This window comes from Anolis carolinensis, chromosome 2 (genome assembly GCF_035594765.1).
Source record: "Anolis carolinensis isolate JA03-04 chromosome 2, rAnoCar3.1.pri, whole genome shotgun sequence".
Classification (NCBI taxonomy): Eukaryota; Metazoa; Chordata; class Lepidosauria; order Squamata; family Dactyloidae; genus Anolis; species Anolis carolinensis.
Window position 1 is genome coordinate 135,464,482 of NC_085842.1, and position 21,199 is coordinate 135,485,680.

The window sequence follows — 21,199 nt, forward strand, 5'->3', positions numbered from 1 at the left end:
CTACATAGTTAAGATTTTCCAGCAGTCTTGTAGCTAAATTTTAATCTCATTCACTCAGCTTGCATCTTTTATTCTGTTTTCTGCAAATTAAAACACAGACATATACATAGTGGGTCAAAATCACAATGGGCCTTCAATATTTATTTTTGGTTTTTAATTTACATTACCATAGCATCATATTCAGTATGTATGGGAAATAAAATTATACTATGTGTAAAATCTTTTCAAAAACATTTGAAAAAGTTATTAAACCCTCAGACACCTTTGTAACTTTTTGTCCATCCTGTACACTTGTGGTTCTTTCTCCCATGGTCATCAAGACCATGTTATCAGATTACTGTCATCGTTCTGGTTGCTAGGTTGCTGCCTGTAATGCACAAAGTATAAGGCATACATGTAGAGACATGCATTCTAGGAGCTTTAATCTTATTGAGGAACATGAGAGTCTACTTTTTTTTATTGAAACTATCTTATGTTGGTCACCAGAGGGCCAGAATTTGTGGCCAAAATGGTTCCATATGAGTGTGGGTAGAATAGCCTTTATGCTGGCAATATGCAGCTCAGATCTGTGAGTAGTTTTCATACCAGCAAAACAGAGCTCATGTCTGTGCAGTGTACAGTATATATACCTTTAAATATTCATCTATCTCTGATTACACAGCCCAGGTTTTAGGCCTTTTCCTGGGGTTATTTGGGGCACTGATTCAGAAAATTGCATTGGATAGACTGCATCAGCTCTAATTTTTTGGATAAGGTTACCATGATTTTCTACGGAAGAGCACATGGCGACTGGTAATCTGCATATGTTCTGTATCTCCAAAACTAGAGCTTATAGGAAACTGGTGCTGTTTTTGAAATCAGCAAATCAGATATATACAGAAATGGCTAACATTTGAGGCACTCAAATGTGTGTTGGCCATTGATTAAAAGAGCAGAAAAAGCATATAGATCATACGCGAAAGCCTTTCCTAATCCCAAACAGTTCCTCCTCCTCCTCATATTATTTAGTCACAGCTGATTTTTTTCAAATTACAGTTTGTAATCTTTCTCTATAAAGCCAGAAATATTTTCTTCTCATAATGAGCTTTTGCCAGGTGTTGGCAATGACCAGGTTGGCCTTTACACAATTAAAGCTTGTGCGCCAGCTGCACCAATACCTCGAAAAGCCAGATCTGGCCACAGTGGTCCACGCCTTCGCTACATCTCAGATAGATTACTGCCATGCACTTTATGTGGGGCTGCCTCTGGAGACTGCTTGGAAACGACAATTAGTACAAAGAGCAGCGACCAGGCTGTTAACAGGAGCTAATTACAGGGAGCATACCATTCCCCCCACCCCTGCTAAAACAGTTCAATTGGCTGCCTATGTGGGCCCAGTACAAAGTGCAGGTTATTATCTACAAAGCCCTACATAGTTCAGGTCTAGTCTATTTGCGTGACCGCGTCTATACTCCTGTGAACCTACTTGGGCCCTGAGATCGGCCAGGGAGACCCTTGTCACAATCCCACCTCCGTCATAAGCACGGCTGATGGGGACAAGGGAGAAAGCCTTCTTGGTGATGGCCCCTGACTCTGGAATGCCCTCCCCAAGGAGATTAGACTAGCTTCCATGCTAACAACCTTTAGGAAGGAACTAAAAACATGACTATGGAAACAGGCTTTTAAAAATGGCTAATTGTAATCTAACTGCTGGAGCATTAAATGGGACTACTTTTAACTGGATCTTATTGCTCACATCAACAAGAGCAGGTTCTATGATATTTTTAATGTTTTCCATGTCCTAATTATTACTTAGTTATACTCATTACTTATGAGTGATATTTTTGGCTTATACTTAATATGTCTATTGTTATTTATTCTTTCCTATGTATTATGATTTGTTTTTACTTCTATTGATTTAATTTTTCCTGAATTGTCATGTGTTTATTATTATTTATATTATCTTTTCTTTGTAAGTCACTCCAGGCCCCCTTGGGAGAGGGGGCGGGATATAAATAAAGCTTTTATATTATTATTATTAATAATAATTTTATTTAATAAATATCTAAAGTACCAGATCTGAATATTTCTTCATCTTCTTCTTTCTAGATTGAATTTGTAACAGGCACTAAGAAGGGGACCACAAATGCTCCTTCTACAACCACCACAACAGCCAGCACTGCAGGTGGAGGTAAGTCAAAGATATATTGTCCAGATCATGTAGAAGTCATGGAAAAGTTTCATTTTCCTGATCTCCTTTAGATGTTTAAAGGAGAAAAATAGGAAACTGGTAGTACTTGACAGCAAGTAACAATAATAGCAACCTGCAGCCAAAAGTTTGCATCAGAAATGCCTGCATAAGAAAAATCTCTGTTTGAAGTGGAATCTCTTCAACTAAAATACATTTTGTATCCCTTGGTAAGAGAGAAAATGCACACAGAGGCCCCATCTGCACTGCCATGTAAAATCCATATTATCTGCTTTGAACTGGATTATATGTCAGTGTAGACTCAGACAATCGAGTTCAATGTAAATAATGTGGATTATCTGCTCTGATAATCTGAATTATATGGCAGTATATAAGGGGTCTCAGTAAATTACACCAATCACCTTATAGGATGGGAAGCATGCTTACCTTCCACTAGTAGGGAGTCATGGATTTTGAAGAGTCATTAAGATATGAGGCTATTATGGAGTAGAAACAACTGAACACATTTTCATTTAAAGAAGAGTTGGGCAAATTTGGGCAGGTGCAGAGATCCTGGCTCTACTGCAGGCCACCTCAAGCCCTCCCGACAGTCTTTGGCTTAAAAAAACAAGATCAAATCATTAGGAAAAAAAGTCCTAGTGGATTCATGGGCTGCATGGATACAGCTCTTCCAGAGTCTGATAAAAAGGATCTGATTGAGCAAGCCCTGCAAATGTAACATTTGTTCTTTGAACACACAGATGCTCAGAAAAGGAAAAGCAAGTGGGATTCTGCCATCCCTGTGACAACCATTGCACAGCCCACCATTCTCACGACCACAGCAACACTGCCAGCTGTTGTGACTGTTACCACAAGTGCAAGCGGCTCTAAAACAACAGTGATCTCTGCAGTTGGCACGATAGTGAAAAAAGCAAAGCAGTGACAACCACAGTGATTAAACTGACTGGAGGCTTTGGGGGGAGGGGGGTTGAAGGACTGAGTCACGCCAAAAGCACCCCACTGGGAAGTAAAGAAGGGATGCTCCCTTCTTCTGGTGCAGAAAAATATGAAAGACAATTTAAAAATGGACATGAGAAAGAAGAATTGGCTGTACATATCCATATTCTTATATTCGTGTGGGAAGAAGGTATTGGTTTTCTTGTGTGGAACTGTCCCTCAATATGTTCTGTTCAGTGCAGTGCCACCTTGTATGATGTTACTTCATCAAATTCTCTCATTGTGTGTGGTTTCTTAAGCTTTGTGAAATGAGGACTCCAAAAAACATTGTAAAGAGTTGATAGTTTCCTCCTGAGCCATTTAGTGTTGAATTGTTCCTACTTGTTCTGCCATCCGCTCTTTTGTTCCAGACAATGCCATTGGTTTTTCCCCCTGTGAAAAAACTAAGAGACATAAGGATAACAGATTACATATAGACTCAGATTTCATGTAGGTCACCCTAGACTGTGTGAGCTATCACTGTGTAATCTGTTAAAATTCTAATGACAAATACTTAATGGTTTGAAAGGTTTAACATTTGAGACCAAACGATAAAAATTAACGGTAAAGATTTTTTCTCGTCATTAGTTATCGTTCTGCAAAAGATGAACTCCGCTGATGGGAGAGCATTGGCAAGGAGGGAGCAGCAAATGGGGAATTTTCTATGTCCATTTTAAATCTTTGTGTATGATAGTGACATTGGTGTTCAACTATACAGTTATCATGCTGTCATTTTTGCCAATGTAACAACAAAAATGCTGTCAATTCTTTGTTTAATCTTTTTTATCTATGTAATTTAAATCTTGTAATATAAAAGCAATATTTTGAAGTCCTATTGTCATACTTGACTGTTGGCATTTATCTGCCCTCTGTCCTAGTTGGAAAAAAATGTCCTGAAAAGTATGGTCTACTTCAATAGAATCTAGAGAATGCTGCATTTCATTAAAGAAATGAAACAAAACACTCTCTAGATTCTATTGAATAATTTTGGGAAGAGTAATACAGTATGAAAACTTCTGCTATCTCCATTCCAGATCATAAGTATCCTTGACTGAATTTGGGTTAATTTTTGAGACAGTTTCTCATCCTAAGAAAAAAATATTCTTGCCAATTTAGTCTGCATGATTAAATCACAATGAGCTGGAAGCAAAATGAAGCTTGCCTATCACCTTATTACCTCTGTGGCAAATTAGTACTTCTCACTGGCTTTGGTGAACAGTTTATGAAGCTAGGACAAAGAAATAATACTTTTGGAGGTCACATAATCAGTTCAAACTAGACCCCATCATTGCATAACTGTTCCGGACTGAACTCATGTGAACTAAGAACATTTTCTCTTTATAGCAGTGCAGAAAGTATTGTGTTCTTCTTATGACAATTTCATTTGAAGCAAGAAAAATGCAGAAATGAGATCAAACATGATTACAAAATAATCTTGATCTGTGCCCTTAGCTTCAGGAGAAAGGCGGCATATAAATAACATTCATTTTTTTAAAAATCAGTTCTCAATTCTGCCCCTGTCTTCCTCCTGTGGGATCTTGTCATGTGTGCTATGATCCATTTTCTATTGTAACTAGAACCATCCTACCATGGGTAAGCTCACCAGTATTATTTAAAATACAAAGCTCTATCCCCTGTTTTGTTATAGGAGGGAAAACTATGTGAAAGTGGGATCGCGCTAAAGATAAAGCCTAAAAGCATCAGTAGTGATGGATACTGGGCTTTGGTTACTGTAATGTGCTCCAGTGTAGTCATCAATGTCACCTGTTATGAAATCTCAAATGTTCAGACCACAAGTCTTCTTAGATTTTCTTTGAAAATGGGTATGACTGGGCCAAGCGCTATGTGATATGAGCCTGACCATCAACTGTCCTGTTTCTGCTCAAGCCTGTTTAACCTGTGAAGGCTGAGATCACGTATAATTTAGCATGGGCCATCTATGTGTCCATTAACATCAAGAGTGTCCTTCAAAGCAATTTCAATCACAGATTCTCAGAAGAGTGCCTCCTGGTGCTTGGAATTTACAGCATGAGCTCAATGGACCTGCATCTGCCTAGAGTTTGCCTTATAGACCATTGAATTATTTTTAAATATCTCCTAAATTCCAGTAGTTCAATAGAAATGTGCAGTAATATATTACTGCTGTTATTCCTTTGTATTTATTTAACTGCTGCTTGACTTGAGGTGTGGTTGTACTATTTATTCTATTTTGATACACTGGTTTGATGATATCTTGATTTTGGAAACTGCTTTGAAGTTAAGATTGGCATACACTGAACTAAAAACAATACTTTTTAATTGTAATGCTGACATCTGCCCCTACTCCGTCTGATCAGAAGGACAGACTCTGGATTGTTTTCCTGTCCTCGTCCCTCTTGAAACATGTTTGCTGAAGGAATTATTCTACATGTTTATCATACATCCTCTTACTGCTCCCTACCTGCAAATGAGTCAGAGCTGCTGCTTTTGCTGGCTCTGAATCTTCTGGGGAGGTTTTATAGTCAAGCAAATATGTTCAAAGCCAGTAAACGCAAAGCTGTGGACATTCTCCAGGCAACTTATCTCAAGATTGATTCATAAAATGGTACTGGTGTGCATGACTACTGTATAAATGATGGATTCCATAACAGTCATCCCCAACCTGGTGTTCTTCAGATGTTCTTCAGCTGATGAGGTATCATGGGATTTGAAATTCAAAGTATTTGAAGATATCAGGTTGGGGTAAGATGACCAGTGGAGATCATGGAGAACTCTTGTAAGACCGAATGGCAACATTTCTTCTACAGCATCAATATGGATTTTTAATACAAAACTTCTGTGCTCTGCTCTCATCAAACTTGGCACTGTCTGTTAGTTACCACCTACTAAAATGAACCCTAATTATATAAATTTTAAGGTCTCGCTTCATCCTCTGCTAATTCCTTCTCCATTCTGAGCTCCTCTCCACCTCTGTTGTCTTCTTTGTCTGGATTTATAAATTCTAAGTCCTATGCGGTACAATCTATGTAAATGCTAATAGTGTTTTATTGTTGGAGTGGCACCAAATATCTGACCAAGGGACAAGATTAGAGCGAATGAGATCCAATACATATGCAATGAATTGACCATTATGTGGGGTGTGTTGCACAAATTGAGATGTAGACTAACTGTTAACTTCTTCACTTCATGATTGTCAAGTGTAAACTGTTTTACTAGAAATATTGGTAGAAAATTCAATATAACTTTGCTTTACTCAATCCCCTTTGACTTAACTTTCCCTTCTGATTTAAGCAAGCAACCATTACAGTGAATGCAAACCAACAGCAACTGCAAGTATTCCTTCCTGTACCAAAGAGAGATGTTACAGGGCTAGGCCAGTGGCTGCAGTGGAGGCCCATCCTCCTCCTCTTCCATCTTTTTTGCCAATAGCATCTCCCTTTCCTTTCCTACCTTAGCAAAAGGACTCCTCTGGGAAGCAGTTATTACCTTCCAAGGATCCACTATCCAAAAGGATAGTGCACACAGGAGGCAATAATTCTGTTCCTCAGAAGTAGGGGGATCATGCCCAGTTTTGACTACCTTTCAGAATAAAAATATGTGAGCTTTTAGCTTTCAAATGTGTGGACCATTTCTTTTCCTTCTGAAAACCAACATTGCTTCTGTTCCTTAGCATGTTGGAACAGCTCTCCCCATCCCACACAACACAGCAGTTCTCAAAAGTACATAGTGGAACCAGCAAAAACAAGACACACCCATAGCCTCTAGGTTCACAGTTTCTGGCTTAGAAGGTTATCCAATTTGCCTCTTATCTAGACAAATTCAAAACATGTTCTACTGCATTTGAGCTTTTTATTCAGTCAGTATGTACTATTTCTCCCTCCATAATATTTTTACATTGAATATTCACTCCAGAATATTGTCCAACCTACATGTAGATTTCCCTGGGAGCAGAAACTTATTTGAGCTTTTTATTCAGGCAGTGTGTACTATCCCTCCCTCCACAATATTTTTTCCATTGAATATTCACTCCAGAACATTATCTGTCCTTCATGTAGATTTTCCTGGGACCAGAAACTCAAGGAAAGGTTTGAAACCCCTTGTTCTGCTCACCTCAGCAGAAAAGTCCTGACGGCTCAATCTACAAACTCTTCCAGCTATTAGGCAAACTTTGGAATAACTTCTTAGAGACAAGACCTTGACATTAGTCAGTTTCACACCTTTTTGATATGGTGAGCCCGGGAATGACTTGTTTTTTCTTAATCACGGTAAGTGCACGTCAGTATCTGACAGAGGATCCCCATTAAAAATAATCCAAATTGTATTGGTGCCTCTTCCTGTGTAAGTGAAATAAGGACCACCGAATCGCTGCAGAAAGCAGTGTGCATGCTGAAGAAATGCAGTGTCCATGAAAAGAAAAGAAACATAGATATAAATCCTGAACAGGAAATCAGTGAAAATAAGGCTTTTATTAGTCCAAATGTATTATTATTATTTCTGACCTGTCTCTCCTCAAGGAGAGGAGAGGAATGGATTGTAGGTTCAGTGAATCTAAAGAGCTATATATAGGCCAGGCTTGCACAACCTGTGGTCCTCCAGGTGTTTTGGACTTCAGCTCCTGGAATCCTCCATTAAACAAGCTGGCTAGGGCTTCAGAGAATTGGAGGCACAAACACCTGGAGGGCCTCAGGTTGTGCAGGCCTGATAAAAGCTTTGGGGAGACCTACATCATTGCTTAATTGTCCAGTGCTTAACTGGAAGTGATTGATGATTATAGATAAAAAATTTAAGAAGAAATAAAGAGAATGAATGGGGAAGTCACACACTCAACCCCATGATAAAGTTACTTTAGGATTACCATACATCAGAAACAATTTGAAGGCACCTGTGGGGCAACAAGAAGAACCCTTGTGGGAGAGGCAGTTTGGTGTTGTGGCTTGTTAGACGATGATCCTAGGGGACCGGGGTTCAAACCCTTGCCTAGCCATGGGGAAAATCGCCTGCGAGTAAATCTTGCTAGGAAATCCTCATGACGAGGTCACCATAAATCAGAGTCAACTTGAAATCCCTTTAGATATTTGGACTTTTTATCAGCATAGGTCAAAACATCAGTTATTTGAGCAGTGGTTCTCAATCTGTGGGTCCCCAAGTATTTTGGCCTACAACTCCCAGAAATCCCAGCCAGTTTACCAGGTGTTAGGATTTCTGGAAATTGAAGGCCAAAACATCTGGGGACTCACAGGTTGAGAACCACAGTATTAGAGATTGCTGTAATCCATGAACTTCAAGAAGTAGCAGCACTGGGAGAATTGCTTATCGCTTTCCTCCTAAATCACTTTTTGAGCATAAATCGCCTTCAAAGCTGCTGTTAATTCTACAATTAGCAAAACAGAGGCATATATGTATCTTGTGCTTTAGTCTCCCTGTTGTTGAACACAACATTATTCACTTCTGTAGGGCTAATAACAGCTTTGAGAATGATTACAGCCGGGGAACTGTCAAATAGCTCTTTTTACAGTGTCTGACTCATCCCATTTTATGAGATACCAAAATGGATGCCCTTTAGGTGAACTGATAACAAATAAGTGTGCTGGGTGGGGGTGTCTTTCTATGTTTTTACAGTCCCATCCAAATATATCTGCTTGGAAGTATGTTGTGACAAGTTCAAGGGATCTTGTGGCCAGCTGCGTGTTTATTACAACAAAGATGACCCTATAGGCTTCCCTCCCCATCCAATTTAAAGTGTGTCACTTGACCTAATCCAATTCATTTGGATAGCCATACCTAAAGGGAATCTATCTTCGGGGTGAGAAGAAAGAAGTATGTCTGTTGTTTTCCCCCCAAGTAGTCAAAACTAGCCAAGACTGGAGGCACAGAAGAAGGCACAAAGACGTTCTCCTCACCTCCCACTGGAGACTGCAATGTAGGTGGCTGCTTTATGTAAGAAAAAGAGAAAATGTCAGGCAATAAAAATGACATGTGATTAACTTTACCTGCAGTTTGAGCCTGTGATGGCTGTTCCCTAAGGGCAGGGATCATTGAACACCAGTGAGTTTACCCTTGTGTACGTCAAGATAGGCTTCTCCCCATCAGTCAAACTCCTTATATATGATCGCTCCACATATTTTTAAGAGTCATTAGATGAAAATAACGCTGAGGCTCTTAATTTTTGCATAAAAGTTTCCCAAGGTGAAAACTGTGATTTCAGCTGGCATAACTCAGATAGTATAGGGAGGGGGTAGCAGCACAGCAGCTGGGATGTGTGTGAATCCAGTATACGAAGCTGCCTTGCTAACTCCTGACCCACCCAATAGCAGGCTGGATACATTTCTTCACTTAATTTCTTCTTCTTCTTCAATCGCACAGTCGTTTCCGACTCTTCGTGACCTCATGGACCAGTCCACGCCAGAGCGCCCTGTCGGCCATCGCTGTCCCCAGTTCCTTCAAGGTCAAGCCAATCAAATCAAGGATACCGTCCACCCATCTCGCCCTTGGTCGGCCTCTCTTCCTTTTTCCTTCCATTTTCCCTAGCATCATGATCTTCTTCAAACTTTCCTGTCTTCTCATGATGTGGCCAAAATACTTCAGCTTTGCCTCTAGTATCCTTCCCTCCAGTGAGCAGCTGGGCATTATTTCCTGAATGAAGGACTGGTTGGATCTTCTTACGGTCCAAGTCACTCTCAGGATTTTCTGCCAACACCAAAGTTCAAAAGCATCTATCTTCCTTTGCTCAGCCTTCCTTATGGTCCAGCTCTCGCAACCATAGGTTACTATGGGGAATACCATTGTTTTGACTATGCGGACCTTCGTTGCCAGTGTGATGTCTCTGCTCTTCCTTCCCTTCACTTCCCATTCATACCATGCCAAAAAGGGCTCTATGAGGAAATGCAGTGTCCCTGAACCAAAATCTATAGCAAATTATTAATGTGACTTAGGGAGAACTTATGAATAAAATACCTTCAAGTATGTATGGTAGATGTCCATCAGCAACCAGGACCTAACAGTCATGTGGGGGATTGTGTGTTGCTTTCCACCAAGTATCTGACACAGAGCCTTTGCTGTAAACTTGATGCTCGCTTTGTGTTTGCTTACCCAGTGGTCACTCAGCTGAATTCAGTAATATTCCAGTTATAGCTTTCCTGAGGTTTTTGCATTCATCTTGTGTTCCATCATTCTTTGTTGCATTTGCTAATGAAATTCATCCAAATGAGAGAGGGGGGCATACCTTCCCCTCCTATGCTTTGGGATGGTGAAGAGGAATTTGAGCTGGCGGATATTTTGTACTCTTGGAGACGGCACCGTCAACTGTAGTACTTGGTGGACTAGGCCAGTTATGGTCCTGAGAAACGTTCCTGGGTGATGTCTGGGATGTTCATGCCCTGGACTTGTTGGTGCACTTCCATCGCTCCTACCCTGCCAAGCCTCGGCTTAAGGGGCAGGCTGTGTGTGTGGGGGGGGGGGGGCTTAGGGGGGATAATGTGGTTTGTGAAGAATCTGATGCTTCAAAGGATGAGGAAGGGGGTTTTGTGGGGTCTCATTTATCAGCAGGAGGGGTTTTGGGGGGAGTGGCATAGGGAGTTCTCAGAATGATAGAGAAAGCAAAACCTGTTCCCATGAGAATCTGCCAGAGTTTGCGTCTGAGAGAAATGTGGGGGAGTGTGAGTCTGTTACGAGGTTGGAGCAGCTACAGCTGCGCCATGAGAAGGTGAAAGAAAGACAGACTAGTTTTTCCCAACGGCTTCGAGATAAGCAGCGAAAAGGCAGGCGTGCAAGGAATGAAGCTTTTAAGTGGGCTTCAAGCGTACATCTCTTTTTGAGAACAACATTGCATTTCAAATGGATACAACTCTACAAGTTCTATGTCCTTTCTTCAAGTGTTCAAGTTTCTGAATGGTGTGTCTTGTTCATTTTTTCTTGGTTAAGTTTCAAGTTTCTGGATTTTAATTCCTGTTCAGGTCTTCGTAATTTGTGGTCTAGATTATGCTCTGTTTTGTTCTCAAGTTCTGGGTATAATTTTGATCAAGTGTATGGATCTCTCTGGAACTCTCTGCCCGGACTGTGGTGGAGGCTCCTTCTTTGGAAGCTTTTAAGCAGAGGCATGGTGGCCATCTGTCGGGGGTGCTTTGAATATGATTTTCCAGCTTCTTGGCAGGGGGTTGGACTGAATGGCTCATGAGGTCTGTTCCAACTCTATGATTCTGTGATTCATGAAACTGAATGTCACCTATACTCAGCAACTTTGGAGTTTCTGGATTTGTCTTTTGGATGTTCGATTGAACTTTTTATTGTGATTTTTCTTAATAAACTTTATTTAGTGGATTGTCTCGTCCCTGCGTGGTGACTGGGTGAAAAGTGTCCCATGGCTGGGGCACAACAATCACCCAGAAACAAAAGTCTGGGTGACTCCAACAACATTTCTGAAACCAGTTCCGTAAGCTCGGCCAGGGCGTCTGTTAGGCAGCGGGGTAGACGGGACACTAACAGAATTCCTAATCTATCCCTGGTTTTCAGACTCAGGTAAACACATTCAATGTGATTCAGGTTCCTAATAGGCACTCTGGTCAGGTAAAGATGGTCTTTATAGACCACAGCTACCCCACCCCTCGCCCACTTTCCCTCACCTGCTCACAGACACAGTTATCCTGTTGGAAGAACCTGAGCCCAGGTTGGATCACTATAATCTCTCAGCCAAGTTTCAGTGAAAAATGCCACGTCAGCCCCTTCATCACTAAGGAGATCATAGATGATATGTGTCTTATTCTTGTCTGACCTGGCATTATTTAAGAGCAATGTGAGGTTTGGTAGTCTGACTGGCTCACTCTCTAAGCTTCTGGATTATAATTCCTGTTCAGGTCATGGCCATATCTCCCTCTGCCCTGCACAACTTCTATTGCCACCCCAGTTTTCAGACACATTGAATTAAAAACAATACAGGGAGAGAAAAAACACCAACGGCAGAAAAGGAAAAATATAAAAGACAAAGTATAAGATTAATATAACAACACTTAATACACCATCAATAAGTGTATTCCCAGTCAGTCAGGCCAATTAGCTGGCTAATTGAGCAGCTCCCTCCTCCCACCAGGGGACTGGAGCCCCCGGTGGTGCAATGAGTTAAACCCTTGTGTTGGCAGGACTGCTGACTGAAAGGTCAGCGGTTTGAATCCGGGGAGTGGGATGAGCTCCTGTCTGTCCGCTCCAGCTTCTCATGAGGGGACATGAGAGAAGCCTCCTACATCAAGGCATCCCCAGGGCAATGTCCTTGCAGACTGCCAATTCTCTCATACCAGAAGCAACTTGCTGTTTCTCAAGTCGCTCCTAACATGGAAAAAAACCAGGGGACTACTTTGTAGCCAACTAGATGGTTCTGGGTATCTCTCTCACTGCTGCCCAGTCCTTTGGCTGGCTCTCTCAGCACCAGCCAGTGAAACAGTCCCAGAGTGACAAGTATCCACCCAGAGAACTGATTTTCAACACATACAACATGTAACACATTAAAAATGGAATAGGCAAAGAGTATGCATCCCATCTGAAATCCCGTGGCTGCCTCCTGCAGAATTCTGGAGCTTGTAGGTCAGTGAGACCCAGGACCTTTCTGGCTGAGAATTTTAAAGGCTTCTCCCCTAAACTAACCCTAAATTCTTAAGGAAGAGATGGCCACAGGATTTCAGATGAGATTCCTACTCTTTGCCTCCTCTTTCAGCTCTAGTGTGATATGAGACACAATAGAGCAGGGGTTCTCAAAGTGTGATCTGTGGAGCCCTTGGGGCTCCTTGAAGCATATTGAAGGGCTCCGTAGTTTTTCCCTCCTCCCTCCTCCTCCGCCCCCCCAGCTTTCCCTCCTCTTTTCCACTCCTTTCCCTGCCTTCTTTGCCACCAAAAGCCATTTTCCCTTACTTCCCTTGCCACCGAGATACTTTTCCCCTAGCTTTGCTTGCTTTCAAAGCCCTATTTCCTTCCCATCATTCAGGAGGTGCTTTGATTGTGCCCTTCCTTCATGGCAGAAGAGGGTTGTACTGGATGGCCCCAGGGGTCTTTCACTGAAATACTGTTAAGTTTATGTTGGTAAAAAAAGTTTGCCCATGCCTTTGATTGATTATTTATATATATATATATACATACAGTAGAGTCTCACTTATCCAACATAAATGGGCCGGCAGAATGTAGGATAAGCGAATATGTTGGATAATAAGGAGAGATTAAGGAAAAGCCTATTAAACATCAAATTAGGTTGTGATTTTACAAATTAAGCACCAAAACATCATGTTATACAACACATTTGACAGAAAAAGTAGTTCAATACGCAGTAATGCTATGTAGTAATTACTGCATTTACGAATTTAGCACCAAAATATCACGATGTATTGAAAACATTGACTACAAAAATACATTGGATAAACCAGAACGTTGGATAAGCGAGTGTTGGATAAGTGAGACTCTACTGTATATGTATATATAATATATAATATGTATGTATGTATACACATATATATATATATATATATATATATACACACACACACACATACACATTTCTTGGGGCTCCACAAGAAACTTTTGTTTCAAAAAGAGCTCCGCTACTGAAAACGTTTGAGAACCCCCGCAATGGAGCAATGGATTCAAATTGCAGGGGGAAAAAGATGCCACCTAAACATTAAGAAAAACTTCCTGATGCTAAGAGCTGTTCAGCATGGAATATGCTGCCTCAGAGTCTGTTGGAGTCTCCGTCTTTGAAGGTTTTTAAGTAGAGCCTGGATGGCCATCTGTTGGGAGTGTTTTGGCTATGTGTTCCTTCATGACAGAATGGAGCTGAATTGGATGGCCCTTGGGCTTTCTTTCAATCCTTTGAATCTATTCTATGATTCAGACTGGCTTTCCGTCCTTTGCCTTCATGCTATCCCCTTTGCCAATCTTTGTGGCTAAAGTACAGTGGGGTTGGGCTCTGGCTGAACTCCTTACGTCAAGTCTTTTTCCTGTGGGTGGGAGATTTTCTTCCTTTCTTTAAACAAGTTTGGGAAGCAGGGAGCCTAGGCTTGGCTGCCCAGGCAGATCTTGCCCATACAGGTGTGCATAACTCACAGGAATGCCAGACAAACCTGAGTCACTGAGAGAGAGACGTCTCTTGCCACTCACTCACTCACTACCTCCCCTTCCCTCCCATGTGCACACACACACCTGGGCTGAAAGAAAACGTGTCTTTCCCCACTCTCACTTGCCCAAGTGCAATTTGCCCAGCTATTATAGCAATACAACACCTCCATATGTCCCGGGTGGAAGAAGACAGCCCGAAGGAGCACTGAAAGAAAAGCAAGAGCAACAGGAAAAGAGAGAGAGAGAGAGAGAGAGAAGGGAGGGGGAAAGGTGGAAGGCAAGGTCTGCTCCATAGAAGCCAGGCGCCCTGCAGAGGTATGTCACATTCACAAGCTCTTCCTTCCTTCCTGAGGATTTCAACTTGGCCTCTACAACAAAAGAGGGTTTTTCATTTTCTGGCGGGGAGGGGACAGTAGGGGAGAAACTGAGAGTGAGAGACAGGACTATGCTTTGGAAATGGCACTGAAGCAGTGAAGTTTTTCTCCCCGACACAACTGGAGGAATTTCTTGGCTGGGTATGTGCGCAGGGTGCCTGTTATTTGGATTGTTGCACAGGATTTGAACTTTGAATCAGACCCAACACTAATGAGGTTTGTGGGATTAATTCATTTCTGCTCTGGGCTACTCTGCTCTGCTTTTGAATGTTGTTTGTTGCCTATCGATTAACTAGAAGGAGAAGTGAAATGAGGTGTGGAGACACTTATGCAGGCAGGGCAGCAAGAAAATGTGTTTTGTGCATATTTACGCTCGAAATGTGGGGCTTTCATGTTTTTTGTCTTTGCACCACTTGATCCTGGCACCCGTTGTTGATCAACCAGTTTGATGTTGCAGGGCAAAGCAATTTTTTTCCCTTTCCTCAGGGAGGCAATTTTTAAAAATTAACCGTATCTACCTACACATGCCAACTCACATTGTGAAATCACGAATGGCATTTCTATTAGTTTGGAGTTTTTAAAATAAAATTGAAATTTTTCTGGGAATGGTATCCTACTCCCTGGGTAAGAATCCTATACTGTTCACAATTGTATAGCCGGAAGGTATTCAACCAGTAAATTGTATTCAGGCATGATGATAGAAAAGCTTTTTCCTGTTTCGTTTCTACCTATCATGCACAGATATTTTTGTTCAACACACAGAAATTCACGAAGAAGAAAAGGTGGGATTTGTCCTGTGAGGCACAAGTTGCTTTGTTATAAGATTAAACATTTATCGGCTTTTAGGCTTACTGACACCTACTCACACTACTTGTCAGACCAAGAATATTTAAACCCGGTAGTGTTGTAATTGCTGCTTAATTGAAAAAAAATTATATTTACCCTGATTTTAGATTTTTAAAATTGTGTGTTGAGCAAGTGAATGAGGGAAAGGATTAAGTCAAGGAGGCAACGTGTACAAGACTGAATGTGAGATTAGACTCAATGTTTAACAGAGGGGAAAAATGTAGCAGGTGCAGTGGAGTTATAAATAAAATGAGATTGTATGTGAAGGATGGGTAACAAGACGGGATCACAGAAAATAGGACATGCATCTTAATTCATGAGTCTGGCCAGCTCCATAATTCCAGTCTCGTGCTTGGGCTCAGTCATGTCACCTGTAAAGTAGTGATAAAAAGAGTGTCTCTGAACATGTGCATATTATCTTTCCTCTCCCCACTGGGCAAGACCACAAGTTTTTGTGATTGTGGATAGGGAAGTGGACTGACCCCCTGTTTGGGGAGTCATTTTGGATGTTAACAGTAAAAAAGAGAAAAATTCAGCAAGGTAATTAATCTTGGTTCTAACACTAGATTTCAGTTGCATTTTTAAAAAGATGGATGCTAGTGGTTTCTGCCTTCGAATAACTGTCACAATTTATACAGGCTAGATGGGAACGTCTTTCTTTCGTTCGTTCCTTTGTTCTTCCTATCTTTCTTGTCTGAAGCAAAACTACTGTTAAGTGTATTTGTGTCCATCACAGATGCAAATTTTAAGAGCCACCTAAGTGTGTAGAGCCCTCAGTGGGTTAAACTGCTGAGCTGCTGAACTTGCTGACCAAAAGGTAGGTGGTTCCAAACCAGGGAGTGGGGTGAGCTCCCTCTGTTAGCCCCAGTTTGAGCATTTTGGGGTGTGGAGGGGAGACCAGTGCCACACCCATCTCTCCATATACTTCTTTCCAACAGGCATTCCTGTTGTAAAGTGTAGTGTGTCTTTCCTTAGCAAGAGATTCTAAACAGCTCCCTTCCACCAGCACCTCTGAAAAATTACTTAGCTTTTGACTTCATTCATGAGATAGATAAATCATAGGCATGTACATATCATCTGGAAGGAGAGGAAAAGAGAGCTAGACTGTTCAGACGGACATTTCTGAAGTCTGGTGTTGCTGAACCGTCCCTAAAAACCACCTAATCTTTCTGGAAAGGAAGGAAATAAATGAGGTTAGAGCTGCACCTCTATGGGTTATGCTGTTCAAGGGTTTACGGTGTGTCTACACAAAGAATGAGGCTTATCTCTGAAGGGCCCCACCTTGTCCAAATTGTTCCAGACTCATTTTCCTTTTAGCTGAGATTTACGGCTATCCCATTGCTGGCAGTGTACCATCTTTTTGCCCATTCGTGCTTCAAGTTTACTGGACTTTGCCAAAACTGCCATGTGTTAACCAAATAGAGTGCAAACTTGAGACATGATGTTTTCTCTACCCCCCTGAGAGATAGCAAATTGTGTAGTGGCAATAACAAATGAGTGAAAAGACCACAAGGGTTCCAAGTAACAGGTAGTCCTCTGGAGATTATTTTGTAGACTGCTGCAGCAAAGGAAACAGAAAGTAGAAATTTGCTCTGGATTAATGTTTTTTCAGTTACAGAAGGCATTCATTATAGGTTGAACATCCCTTATCTGGATTCCAAAATACCTCAAAATCCCAAATTGTCTACATGGGTGGCAGAGATAGCAAGACCGCTATTATCTGATGGTTCAATGTACACCAACTATGTTTCATGCACAAAATTATTTAAAATAGTGTGTAAAAATGACATGTATATGAAACATCAATGAATGTCATGTTTAACTTGGGTCCCTTTTCCAAAATATTGCATCATTTATGTATATGCAAATACAGATACAGCAAGATTTTTAAAAAAATACAAAATACAAAGAATTTCAGATTGAGAATGTTCAACATATACTTGTTTCAAAGACCACTATCTTAAATTACTGAACCATGCTACACAGTGCTTCTAATGTAGACCATGCATAATGTCCCATAGAAGATGGCTTAGTTCTGATTGGAACAGAATGACAGAATATTTCTGATTAATTCCTCTCATGTGCTTCTCTATCTTCAAATAATCTGGTTTAGATATGGCTGTGTCCTCAGTTCAAAACAACAGTAGTACTATAGAGATACAGTAGAGTCTCACTTATCCAACACTCGCTTATCCAACGTTCTGGATTATCCAACACATTTTTGTAGTCAGTGTTTTCAATACATTCTGATATTTTGGTGCTAAGTTCGTAAATACAGTAATTGCTACATAGCATTACTGCGTATTGAACTACTTTTCCTGTCAAATTTGTTGTATAACATGATGTTTTCGTGCTTAATTTATAAAATCATAACCTAATTTGATGTTTAATAGGCTTTTCCTTAATCTCTCCTTATTATCCAACATATTCACTTATCCAACGTTCTACCGGCCCGTTTACGTTGGATAAGCGAGACTCTACTGTACTGTGATGTAGTGCCTAGAATGTTGGACTGGGATTGGAAGCCAGCAAGATCTGGAATTTTGAACTTTGAATATGTTAATTTATCTGCTTCTGAATATTTACAAATGATGTCTAGCATGTGATGGACGGGGCAGTGATGGCCCAAAATAGTGCTGCATCTAGGTCTATTCAGAACATCCCAAAATGTTAATATTTAGGAAAGAAGTCTACAGAAACAATGCCAATGCACACTTACTTGCAAACTATTTGCATGTGTTTATTTCCTCATTACTCTTGCCTCCTTCTTTACTAGCCTCTTTGGTTACTTCCCTGTCTGATTTTAGATTGCAAAGAGTAAACCTGGAGGCTTTTATCACAGTAATCGACAAATGGCACCTGCCTTTGATCTGGAAATTCCAATTACCTTTTACTTCATATATGCTGCAAGTTCTAGCTTTATCTCTTTAATTCTCTTTAGGAGGAGGCCAGGTAACGGATGAACTTGTACTGCAATCAGACAAAACATTTTGGGTACAAAGACGGTCTGTAAAAAATTAGTATCATTGATAAGAAACCTTTTTTGGGGGAGGAGATAAAAATGGGCCTATTCCAACTGTTCAATATATTTGTGTTGTATAACATAGAGCCCTACAACATCTGTTTTATTGCACTGCAGGTTGTCAGATTTTACTTGTCAATATAGAAGGTTTCTAGTTCTCGTGCCCTTCTACTGACTTCCATTGCATCTCCTCCTCTAAATTGCTCCTTCAACTTCATGTCCTCACAAAGAATTTAATGAGTCACTATAATCACTTTCTTGATTTCTTTTTCTTGTATTGCCTTCTATTGATTGGAATTATAGAGTTGGAAGAGATTACATCCAGTCCAATCCTCTTTGGCCATGAAGGAATACACAATTCCTGACAGATGGTCATCCAGCCTCTATTTCAAAACCTCCAGAGAAGGGGCAGTGTATTCCACTGTCAAAGAGCCCCTGCTACTAGGATGCTTTTCCCTGATATTTAAGTGGAATCTCATTTCCTATAGTTTGAATCTGATGCTCAGTATCTAAGGGTACACATACACTGCAAAATTAATGCAACTGAACAGTGCTGGTGCCTCACCAAACTATAACTATAATGATTCCATAACATTGAACCATGGCAGTTAAATTGTGTCAAACTGCATTAAATCTACAACTTTAATCTCTAGAGGAGCAGAAACCAACTTTGTTCCTTCTTAATAGAACATCTTTTTGGATATTTAAACATATCTGTTACGTCTCCTTGCATCTACTAAATCAAACTCTGACATTTTTCTTAGCTTTTCCATGCTTTAGAATTTTAAAATCTTTATAGTACATTCAGGTGAATTCAGATGTTTCATTTTTTGTACGTTTCTGTCATGTCCCAAGCAGGACTTTTGGTGAAGAAGATGTACAATGTTGTCTGCACAATACATGTGGCTTTGGCTATGTTAAATGGCAAATGCAGGGGGGGGGGGGAATAGTAACAGAACCTGGCAACGTTTATTTTTTAATTTAAAACTCTTGGAATTCCTCAGCCAGTGGCCTTTTGCCATGTTATATAGTCCAAAAAAAGTAAAATTTCTGTACTTTGGGAAGCAGCTGAAGAATGTGTAAGCATTTTCTGCAAGGGCATAATGAGCAGTTCAGCCTTTTGGTGCAGTTTTTAGCCGATAGCTGATGAAAAGCTACATCCTCCAGTTTCCTGTCCCTTTAGCAGACCGATGCCCATTGTTCTACTCATGTGTATATTCCATTCCCTCCTCCCACCCAACTTTCTATAAATATATTAACTTTTCCTCCAGTGTACCTTCCAAAACAAACTGAGACAATCCTCCATCCAACATTTTGCAAAAAAAAAAAAACTGCAGCAAAACATTAAGGGTAACCCACCTGCAATTTATTTGTCTTATTACCTTGAGAAAGCTGATAGATGAAGGTGAACATCTCAAAAACAAACTGGATATGGGAGATCCAATAATTGATTATATCTGTCCCATGCTTCACTTCTCTTTTCTCTCTCGGTAACAATTTGGACTACAGTTGGAAAACCAGTATGGGGAGAATGTTAAGCTTCTCTCTCCAGCCCCCTAAATGAGACACAGTTCAAATCAGGAAAGGTTGTTGTTAGATAACAACAATATCCAATTTTCTTTAAAAGGCTCTTAGTACCACAACGCTGGATTTCTCATATGTCCAATTGGTTGCTGTTAACACATGCCAGTTTCTAAATTACAGAGGACACACAACTTTTATGTTCCCCTTGATCCAGATAAGTAACTCTGTAAACTTGCATATTTCCCATCAATTAGGGAGACTATGTCTTTTGGAACTACAGTTTTATTTATCTGCTTAGATGTAAAACATATACTCTAGCAGGACTCCAGGAACAGATAATGAGGAGAGGAACTGATTGTATGTCTGCCACTGATAAGCAAGAGGAAACAGCAAGCAATTTACAAATGGGACTCCTTTCCTCAGTGGTCTCCAGACCAAAGGGTTGAGAGAACTTGTACCCTCCTAAATCATTCTGTGTTACTACCTGAATGAACTTTTGAAGGATTTGGAAGAAATGGCTTACGAGGCTAGAGAATACAGGAGAAAGGAGAAGTGTGAGCAAAACTTTCTGTGTCCAGCAGCCCAGAAATGCCACCGCAGAGATGAAAAAAATGTCCAAAGCCAGAGAGAGAAGGGAGGAGAGGGATGAAAACACACTGAGCCCTTTCATATCTGCTAGGATTTGGGCATAACAAAAGAGCTGTTGTATCATTAGCTTGTTGTAGCACTGGATGATTCTTGTTTGGCACATGGAAGAGTTCATCTTGCAGTAACACACACGTTTAAACAGCTGCCATCAGTCCACAAAAGCCCAAGACACAGAACAGGGAGTGAACAAGCACCCTTCTCAGTATCCTCAAGTGGAAAGAAGAAAAGGAGAAGAATGTCTTGGCAAGATATAATTTTGTTTCTGATGTTTTCATGACTGTGATTTTATTTTGGTTCAGAGTATTTTCAGTACTGTGCTGTGTTACAAGTTACAAGAAATCTCACATTACTTTGAATTTCACCTACGCATTCCAGTTTTCCCATTTAAGCACAACTCTACTGTAGCAAAGGAAGTCCCTCAATTCCATGCTATGCCATTTGTCCACTTAACTCTCTACTATCTAGGCCAAGGATGGGGAATTGTTTAGGAAGAACAATCCACATTTTTCTCATTCTGGTTTTGGTATTCTACTGAAACTGCCATTATAATCATTT

General features: G+C 40.6%; 2 protein-coding genes across 7 annotated transcripts in view; both read left to right on the plus strand.

Moving 5' to 3' along the window:
• The window catches only part of sap30bp (SAP30 binding protein), a 52,220-nt gene extending 48,228 nt beyond the window's left edge, over positions 1 to 3,992 (plus strand). Inside the window, exons 10-11 of the mRNA XM_003217255.4 lie at positions 2,089 to 2,170; positions 2,929 to 3,992. Coding sequence (XP_003217303.2) covers positions 2,089 to 2,170; positions 2,929 to 3,110 — 264 coding nt within the window. The 3' untranslated portion in view covers positions 3,111 to 3,992. The remainder of the gene's footprint in view (positions 1 to 2,088; positions 2,171 to 2,928) is intronic.
• A 10,190-nt stretch (positions 3,993 to 14,182) lies between these two features.
• The window catches only part of itgb4 (integrin subunit beta 4), a 77,660-nt gene continuing 70,643 nt past the window's right edge, over positions 14,183 to 21,199 (plus strand). For 2 of the 6 annotated variants that reach the window (XM_008104423.3, XM_008104427.3), the window contains exon 1: positions 14,598 to 14,820. In XM_008104423.3, coding sequence (XP_008102630.2) covers positions 14,816 to 14,820 — 5 coding nt within the window. In that variant the 5' untranslated portion in view covers positions 14,598 to 14,815. Of the gene's footprint in view, positions 14,546 to 14,594; positions 14,821 to 21,199 lie in introns of those variants that run through there. The other 4 variants (XM_008104424.3, XM_008104425.3, XM_008104426.3 and 1 more) reach the window with 4 other exon arrangements.